The sequence below is a fragment of the Sinocyclocheilus anshuiensis genome, unplaced genomic scaffold (assembly GCF_001515605.1).
Source record: "Sinocyclocheilus anshuiensis isolate Anshui unplaced genomic scaffold, SAMN03320099.WGS_v1.1 scaffold1430, whole genome shotgun sequence".
Taxonomy (NCBI): Eukaryota; Metazoa; Chordata; class Actinopteri; order Cypriniformes; family Cyprinidae; genus Sinocyclocheilus; species Sinocyclocheilus anshuiensis.
In genome coordinates this window covers 460,565-470,148 of record NW_015555721.1, presented here as the reverse complement: position 1 = coordinate 470,148, position 9,584 = coordinate 460,565, and the positions used below count along the sequence as shown (strand labels likewise).

The 9,584-nt window shown below is 41.5% G+C and overlaps 1 protein-coding gene across 3 annotated transcripts in view; it reads left to right on the top strand.

Moving 5' to 3' along the window:
* LOC107672488 (noelin-2-like) overlaps nt 1-9,584 on the top strand; it is a 74,965-nt gene that overhangs the window by 42,128 nt on the left and 23,253 nt on the right. The window contains exon 1 of one of the 3 annotated variants that reach the window (XM_016465701.1): nt 1,171-1,249. The exons of 1 other annotated variant lie outside the window; for it this stretch is intronic. Coding sequence is in view for 1 of the 2 variants with exons in the window: in XM_016465699.1 (XP_016321185.1) it covers nt 5,412-5,555 (144 nt within the window). In the remaining variant the exon portion in view is untranslated. Of the gene's footprint in view, nt 1-1,170; nt 1,250-5,151; nt 5,556-9,584 lie in introns of those variants that run through there. One more of the 3 variants, XM_016465699.1, reaches the window with a different exon arrangement.

Here is a 9,584-nt window from a genome sequence, read left to right as displayed (position 1 = left end):
GATTAATGTAATAGGAAAAGAAAAAAAAAAACAAGCTGAATCTGAAATACTTGTAGTTGACTCTGTACATTAACCTGGGATAGGAGAAAGTATTTTAACATCAGAAAAATTATACACTTTAGCTTTAAGCTTCTACTCACACCCATCCAGAGGAAATTACACACCGACATCCCTACAGCATCAGCTCTCAAAACCTCTTCTGCAACCAAAGTGCTTCATCTCACAGAACATCCTGTTCCCTGCTGAGCACCAGCTCAATAATGCTGCCATTTTAGACATATTTATCATGGGAAAGGTAACGTTGGCATAAAATAGGAAGACAAGTTTAACCAGCCAGTGGCCTCGGTCATCCCTCATTCAGCACTGTCACAGTCTGTTTGTAGCACATGGATAAATGCGTAACAGGCCTACATCACAGTGCTAATATTTCTCAGAACACATGATGGGAGTTGATGTGTTCGGGGTGCTGTGACGCTGCAGGATCCAGGGCTGGCAGTGACGGGCTGCATTATTTAGCGAGATTTGGGCAGGAGTTAAGTGCTGGCAGAGGGAAAGCGAGATGGACGTTGCATGTTACGTGCACGGTGGTCTCTGTACAGTATTTACTATCCATATACTGATCTGTATGCAACAGCTGCGGCACAAACCTGAGCTGCATTTAGATGCATTTGTGTGAAGAGAAATCTACTGTGACTAGGTTAAGTTCACTCCAAAATAAAAATTAAATTTTAGTATTCACTCACCCTCATGAAGACTGGTTGTGGGTGAGTCAATGATGACGAATATAATTTTTTTGTTGATCTATCCCTTTAAAAACGGTTCAGCACTTGATGATGTAGAAAACAGTGCCTTGTGTAGTTTGTGGTGTTTGCAAACTGAGAGTGGTGAATATTTGATGTGTTGTTGGCGGAATTCTTTGTGCGTGTGCAGGTGTAGGAAAGCATTTACAAGACAGTGACTGTGGTCTTGGACATGCCGAGCAGACACATTTATTATGGTACAGGTTCTTGAATAGTAAATCGGTGTCCTTGGAGAGGTTCTGAGGCTATTTGGTAAACTCTAGATCTTTACTGCCACCTGCAGGCGGCCAAAAGCACTGTGCTCTGCAGCTGAAGTTAATTTAAATTGTGTGAACTGATTAAAAATGCCCTTTTAAACCAGAAACCCTGAAGGCAAGCACCACAATCAAATTTTAAATGAATGCTTAGTATTGAGTGCTCGATAAACACGGCAGCCTGCGTTTGAACAGGTATGTGCGCTGTGCGTGTTTGCCTGTGCGAATGCATTCTTAAGACCCACGCGGGTGTGTATGTGAGACCGCGTTAGTGTGTGAGAATATGAGTAAAATCATTAATGAGGATGGGAGCGCTGTGGACCGAAATAGCAGACTGAGAGGCCTGCAGGGCAAGAAGGGAAGAAACTCAACAGCAGCTCGTGACTGCAGCACAAAATGCACGGCTGTACGGTTCACATAGTCAGAGCTTGGGATTTTAAACTGTATTTACAGGTGTGATTCTCAAATTGTCATGTAGCCTACATACAACAGCAAACAGGCGCGGATTGAATAATGTCTGCATAAACTAAGGGGATAAAGTCTGGCTGGTTAGCATGGCCCTGTTAGTACTCTCCCTAATTAAACCACTTGCCCCGGTTTCACAGACAAGGCTTAAAGGTTTAAGTCCTAGACTAAAATGTAATCTGAGCTGTTTCGACTGAAAGAAACTTGCACTGACTGATCTTTACGGCGCCCCACACATGGCATGCAGGAAAAAAATAGTAGGCTTAATCGTGTGCACGATTTACTATTTTGTTCCCTCGATTTATAAATTGTGCTGAGTTCTTGTTATATTGTATTACCATTTTCTAAACTATAGCGAATAAACTGTGATAATGTGAGAAATGTTGAAGGTGTCTGAATAAATTTTGGTTTGACTGTATCTATTTGATAAATGAAGTTAACCAACTAACATTATACATACCCTTTTGGTTTCTGTACCCAATATTTAAAAACTTTACAAATGCAATTAAAATATCGGTATCGGTACTCGGTATCGGCAAGTACCAAAAATAAAAGTATCGGTATCGGGCGAGTACTGGAAAAAGTGGTATCGGTGCATCCCTACTTTTTTCTAAGGCATGTTTATAAAAATTACTTAAATGCCCTAATTGAACTATGGCCTAATCCTGGCTTAGACTAAACCCAGTCTATGAAACCGGGCCTTGGTTAATAAAAGCATATTTTGCCACTGACAGCCATTTAAAAGTAGCCGTGTATTTCGACGCAAATGTTCTATAGCTAAAATTTTATTATAATATAGTGGTTATTTTAGCTGATTCTGTTTTAGGGGATTATTAAAGGAATAATTCAACCAAAAGTGAAAATGTACTCTCTCACATTTCATCACATTTAGCATTTAGAAATGTGTTTAGCAGTCCAAACAACTAATAACATTATTCTGCTGCTGTGTGCACGTAAACCACGTTGAGTCTCACTCTGATCTCATTTACTGGTCAGGATAAAAGCATGTTGTCTCCTTGCTGATTCTACCTGTTCATTCACAGGAGAGACGGGGGCTTACCTGGAGTGGCCATCTGTTGAACAACAGCATCCTCTAGTGGACATTAGCACAGAACAAGCTACTTTATAATGCAAAACCTCATTACCACAGACTGTCTCATAAAGTGTATTTGATACTGAGAAGGACAATTTTGTGTTTACTTTAATGATTAGAAGAATGAGAAGGTTGTTTGTTCTGTCTTTCCAAAATCGATTCTCACTCTGATACATTTTATGAGGCTATCAAACACAGGCCCAGAATAATATACTGTGGCACTGGAGAATACAGCAAGTGCTAAGTCCATCTGACAGTATTTGGATACTCAGTGTATTTCCATATCTAAATAACCTCAGATGAACTGTAAGCATCTCTATCTTAAATGTGTTCAAAGTGTTTTCGCTCAAACAGAAGGCTAATGTAGCTTTGGTGAAAACCTTCACAGTTGGTGAGGTTAGTGTACTCAGGTGGGTGAAAATGATTCGTCCTACTTAAAAAAAACTACACAGAGAAACGTTGTTTTTGGGGTCATTTAAATGAAACCGTGTTGCTTGCGCTCTCTTTGCATGATAGTAAAGCATGTGAAAGCTGTGGGTGAGGTGTTAGATTTGTGTCGTGACATTTGCAGATCAATTTGACAGATTTTTACATGTATGCAATTGGCAGATGCTTTTATCCAAAGCAACTTGTTGCATTTAGGCTCTACATTTTATCAGTATGTGTTTTCTGTGAGTATGAAACCCATGACCTTGGTATTGCTAGCACCATGCTCCACCAGTTATATTTATACATATGCTGTATACGCTATATGGTAAAGATGAAAATTCTATGCTTGTTCAAATGTCTATAAACCTGTTGTGTATGTAAGGGCACATGAGATTTGAGAGTTATTGCAAAATGGCAACTGCTAATTGTAGCATAAATTTACAAAAATGTAAATTTCAGGCTTTTTCTAATAGAAGGCTATTGTAGGGGCTACTTGTACAATGCCTTCTGTTCATTTTTAAAACTTTAAGAGCCCCATTCATTTTCATAATATGGTCATTCTGCAAAACAACTTCTTTTGTGTTCTACAGAAGATAGATAGTTTTACAGAAAAGAAAACATTCTGATTAAATTATGACCTTTTTTTGGGGGGGGTACATGTTTACAAATGGCTTGTTGCTAGGGAAAAAACTGAATTTTATTATCTCTCACTGAAAATCCATTTTTAGTGTGGTTTATTTTACTGAGAAATCAGGTCATGCTGTTCAGTGTAACCTTTGAATTCCTGTTGATGTGACACAAAAACAAGCAAAACAGATTGCTCTGGAAGCCTAGCAGCCACTAGGCTTTGACTAGTTATTACTGTATAATCCACAGAGGGCGTTAGATACGTGTGTATCTATGTTATGCTGTATTACACCTGCTCATGCAAACTTTCAATGTGGGGTGTATAATTAATGTTCCAAACACAAAGCAAAACTTCCAAAAAAAAAAAAAAAAGGTCAGGTTTGCCAAAAACTCCTGTCCCATGCCAAACTCAAAAAAGGACTATTGGACTAACAGGACTAATACACAGTACCTTCAAAATTTTACCGTAGTTGCAGTACTCATATACAAACGCATGATGGCAGTGTTGAGCTGATTCAACTCTAACGTATCAATGCATCAGGTGAGTTGAGACCACACGGTCTCAGGCAGCTGTCACTTTTCATTGTTTGTTGTTGTTATGCTGCAAAACTCGAAGTCACTCTTAACATATCTGTGAGAAAACACCTGAGGTAAATAAGTAGTCAAGATAAAACAAGCTATTTAGGCATTATAATGGAACAGGTTGTTTTTGTAAGTACAGATTGAAGAACTGTGACCTTGTGCATACTTGACACAGTTCTCCAACAGTCCATGGCTCAAGGTTAAACAGCCTCCACGTGGCTCATCTGTTTAATTATGTGACTTATGTGGCTTCAGGCTGGAGATGACGGGAGAGAGCGAGAGTGGCCTGCATGGCTGGGCTACTGATGGACTGCAGTCAACTCTGGTTAGGGCCAAGCACCAGCTCCATGCCCATCCGCATTCAGATTTCCCATTACTCTTTGATTAAGGGAGTGTCAGATGCACATGTGATTGATGAGCTGTCGGGGGAAAGCCACCGACTGGAACGCCTCATCCTCTTCCTCATTAAACACTCCAGGAGTACAGCTCATCTTCTTCACGCACATACAAACAATACACTCGTGGAGAGAGATCCTAATTTAGCTCGAGCTGTGAGCCGCCTCTGTGCGGTTGTGAGGGAAGACAAACCCTTCAAACAGCGACGGCTTCAAACAGCTGATTGTTGCACAAAGATCTGGGGGTGTGCATCTCCCCTGCCTCTGATTTTTTTGTGCTCACAAAAGAGAGGGATCAAGAGGCGCAGAGGAGCCAGAAGAGAGGAAGAAGACAGAGGGATGGATGTGGAACAAGGCTGGAGAGAGGCAGGGGAGGGGAGGGGAGGGAAGAGGAAGGCAGCGAAAGAGAGAGACAGATGCAGCCAATGCGCAGCGCGGCATCTTGAAAGAGCGAGAGAGGAGAGAGAGAGAAGAAGGGAGGGAGAGGGAACGGAGGAGTGCGAGTCAGGCACTGGCAGTTGCTCTTCGGCTGAAGAATAACGTGTGTCGTGCATCGCTGTGATGCCGTCGGATCCGAGCAGCTGGTACGTGTGAGCTGGTTTTGAGACTCTCTTGTACAAGTGCAGCCGATTGTCCCTTGGCTGGAGGAAGAGGGAGGAGGAGGAGGGCGCATCAGGTTCGTGTCCATTCTTGCGTGCTGCATCTCGACCCCGGCGCCAGGGAGTGTGGGGGGGCACTAGGGCCAGGCGGCCGGCCGGGGGACGACATGAGCGTTCCGCTCCTGAAGATAGGCGCGGTGCTCAGCACCATGGCCATGGTCACCAACTGGATGTCCCAGACACTGCCCTCGCTGGTGGGGCTCAACGGAACCACCATCTCCCGCGCAGGCACCTCGGAAAGGATCGTCAGTGTGCGTAACCCTCGACTTTTCTACTCTTCCTGTCTGTTTATCTCTCGGTGTGTCTGTTTGCTCATCCGAATAAGCCAGTAAGTCAGGACCTTTTGTGTTAAAGAGTAGTTACACTCCTCTGTGATTACAATCCTCAGAGATTTACTAGACAGGCTTTTAGAGGGATTTTCAGGGTGAGAGGCAGGTAAATTGAATGCGTGTCTGGCTTTGGGGGTTGGTTACAGAGGAATTGATGGCTGCTGTGGGTGAATGATTCTCAGTGGGAGATGATAGACGAGGAAGTTATACCCGGTGAGATTCATGACTTCTGCGAGGATATCCTCACTTGGCAGGAGGAGAGGAGTTAAGTGCCTCATGACTGATGTTCAGGTCAAATAGAGACAGGGAGGCAGGATTGTCCCCATGAGGCAGTGTCTCGTCTGCTGGAGATGATGGTCCTGAAACATGAGGTTAGACTTTAATAGCATTTGAGCCAACTCTTTTCTTCCAAAGAGGCACCATTTCTCTCTCCCCCCCCACCCATGCTCTGTTTTTTAATCAAATCCACTGTACTTTTTCATGAGAACTGTGCGCTTTGTCTCGGTCCATAACATAATTAAGTGCCTTGTGGGAGAGAGGCCGAGCCTTTGGCACTGTCAAAGCTGTCACATTTAAAGTAAAAACACAGAAAGAGAAGAACAAAATCAAAGTATGACTCTAGAGCTAAGCACCTTGTTATATCTTAGAAGGTTTTTAAGTAAGCAATGGCTGAAATTTAAACCTTCACAATTCTGCCAGCATGTGGGTAATTATATTGCATGTGTGAGTGTGTATGCTTTTGTTGGGTATTGAAAAATGGGACCAGGTGTGAGTAGATGGAAGAGGGTGGATGGAGAGTGAGATGTGATCCCTGTAACGTTTTCTGGATCATTAATGTTGAGAGACCGCCTGGGGTATCTGCTGTGGTATCTGAGCATCTGCCTCTCAATAAAAGCTTTGCCCGGCGTAGCTTATGGCCAGGGATGACACTCCATCTGGATGAGAGAGGAGACGCTATAGGGGTCGTTTGGGTTGGTCAGGATGCCTACGCTGATTTCTATCTGTCTTAGAAGAGGAGTCTGCGGAAAATGTCTATCACAGCTTTGTCTTAACACGTTCACACTCGCTTTGGAAGACTGTTACTACTCACAAGCTAAAAGCTGTAGGGATGGAGGTTCCTTTTCTGTAGAGCTGTGCGGAATTCTATAGAAACTCTACAGTCAACACCAACACTGCTTCATATCAAGACAGATTATTCATCTAGTCATGTGCTTGTGTGCCCCCAATGATCACGCCATAAAATGGTCCACTTTTGAGTACTATACATCCAAATGCAGTCACCAGGAGTTAAAGGAACACTCCACTATTTTTGAAAATAGGCTCATTTTCCAACTCCCTATTTTCAGGCGCTGCATAATATCATTGCGCCTGCTGCACCCATGGTACGGCAGCAAAGTTCCTTGATTATTACGCTGGAATGAGAGTATAGTTCCTAGCCATATCGGCCTAGAAAATCGCAACTTTTCATTTTCTGTCGGTCTCTTTCAAAAATAGTGGAGTGTTCCTTTAAGCTTGGTATGTGGGTAAATGAGAGGAAGCCAAGCAGGAAATTCAGAATTGGCTCCCTTTCAATTAATCAATGTAAATTTAAATTAAATCAGAAAAACATGATGAGGAATTTACTGAACTGCAATTCTGTGAAATGAAGCAGTCTTTCACTCTGATCTATCTATCATTCTACCTTCAGAAACTTCAATGTTTTTTAAACTTGTTTTCAAAATATACCAACCTTGCTCTGTCAAGCCAACATTCAAAGTTTATCTTGACAAACTGTGCTTTATAAGTTAAAAATTATAGTCATATAAACTTCAGGAATTTCAATTCATTTTAATTTACACTTGTTTACAACCAAATTTGAACTGCAATTCTGCATCCTGCTTGCTACTTTGATTCAACTTTAATTCCAATTTGCACCAATTGGCATTTAAAAGACATTCTCAATTCAGGGTTTAACGCTACACAAATCTACAGCTCAGGTTAGGTGCAAGCTCCATAAATTTGATAATGCATATATTAAATAGTTGCAAAGTGGAAACTACTGGAAAATGAGCCAAAACTGTTCAGGCCATTTATTTATTTAGCTACAGTGGCACCCATTGAAGCTCCGCTATTGGTAGTCATCATTACCCAAAACACATTAGCATTTGTGAACTCCCCCGTATCTCATTTCAAGCAATCACTTTAAAACATTGCCTCACTTCACCTCAAGGAAAAACCAAGGGGAAATTAGGATACGTAAAAAAAAAAAAAAAAAAATCTTCCCTGAAGCGAAGGCCTTCGTTTTTAGATTTGAGGCATGAGACAGATGTTACTCTCATGCCGGGGACTAATTTATTCTCTGTGATAAGTGTGAACCCATCCAAAGCGATCTGGCTTTGTAAAGACTCAAAATCTAATCTCAAAAGCAGCTTGCTCTCAGTCAGAAAGAGAGATGCATCCCTCTGTTCTTGAGATGAGGTGATGATCATGTGAAATGAGCTGCAGAATGGAGGTGAGGTCTGTGAAGCAGAGTGACTGATGGACTCGTAGCAGGCTGCAGGGAAGTCCTTTCTTCTCTTCAAAGCAACTTGTCTTCCATGCTGCCATGATGATCTAGGACCCACATGACTGTCCAGTCTACCGTCATGTCAGTGCTGCACATTAAGTGTGCCGTATTCCATCAGCTCTCAGCAACAATCACACTGTGCTTCACTTGCTCTTTTTGCCCTTCTCAGCTCAGCTGCTAATTCATGTGAACTCGTCACATGTAAAGATCATCACTACACTTAGAGGTGAAAAGTGCAATTTCTCCGCTACTAGTCATACCAAACAGAATTTAAAAAATGCTTTCTCTCTTTTCTCACTGCCTATTCTGCCCTACCCTAATTTTATCCCAATATTCAAACAGGTAGTCTTACCCCTAATTCATGGAGTTGTTTAAACATGAAGCTGATGTCAAAGGGATAGTTCACCCAAAAATGAAAATTACCCCATAATTTACTTTACTAAAAAAAACATTCTAGGTGTATATGACTTTCTTTTTTTTAGACAAATACATTCTGAGTTATATTAAAAGATGTCCTGTCTATTCCAAGCTTTATAATGGCAGTGAATGGGGGTCGAGATTTTGAAGCCTAAAAAAGTGTGTTCATCCATCATAAAAGTACTCCACATGGCTCCAGGGGGTTAACGCTTTCCTGCCAAACACGGAATTTTCTGGGTTTCTGTGTTTTCACTGTTATGCGCTAGGGGGCGCTATTACACATCTCCTGAATGAGACTAGAAAGTGCCGATCAAAAACACAGACCAGGAAGACGCAGAAACGAGCGATCTTATATGTAAGCATATGCATATGAAAAATAATGCAATCATCAACACTAACCGCATATAAATTAAAACTGCCTAATGTTACAGAGTGAAATGTCAATCCAGAAAGTGTTAATAAATATATAAGCAAACAAACAAATAAATAAACCTTATGTGTGAGCATGACGCGGGACCCTAAAACAGTTCACACCAAAACTATGCCCTTGTGCATATGCATATGAAAAGTAATGCGTTCATCAACACTAACCGCATATAAATGAAAACTGCCGAATTAGTGTTAAAGGCCTGTGCAAGCTTTGGGAGTACTGATGGAAGCCATCTACTGTCTTTGCTTTGATAATATTACTAAATATGATCCAAATGTAATATTTGATAAAAATGCGATTTTCTCAGCTTTTGGCTCAAAATGTTGCTTTTTTATGAAACCTACCTACATTCAAGTGTTGATAAAAAACATTGCATGTTCAGATATTCATACAACAAAATATTCTAAGGGCCATGAAATTTTAGTGAAAATCAGCAAAAACGCTGGTGGTGGCTGGCAATGTTTTTCAAAAACGCTAGCGGGGAAAGGGTTAAGGCACACGTGATCCAAGTTAGCCGTTACGCTTTCTCCAATAGTAAGTAATACAGACCCTCTCATCT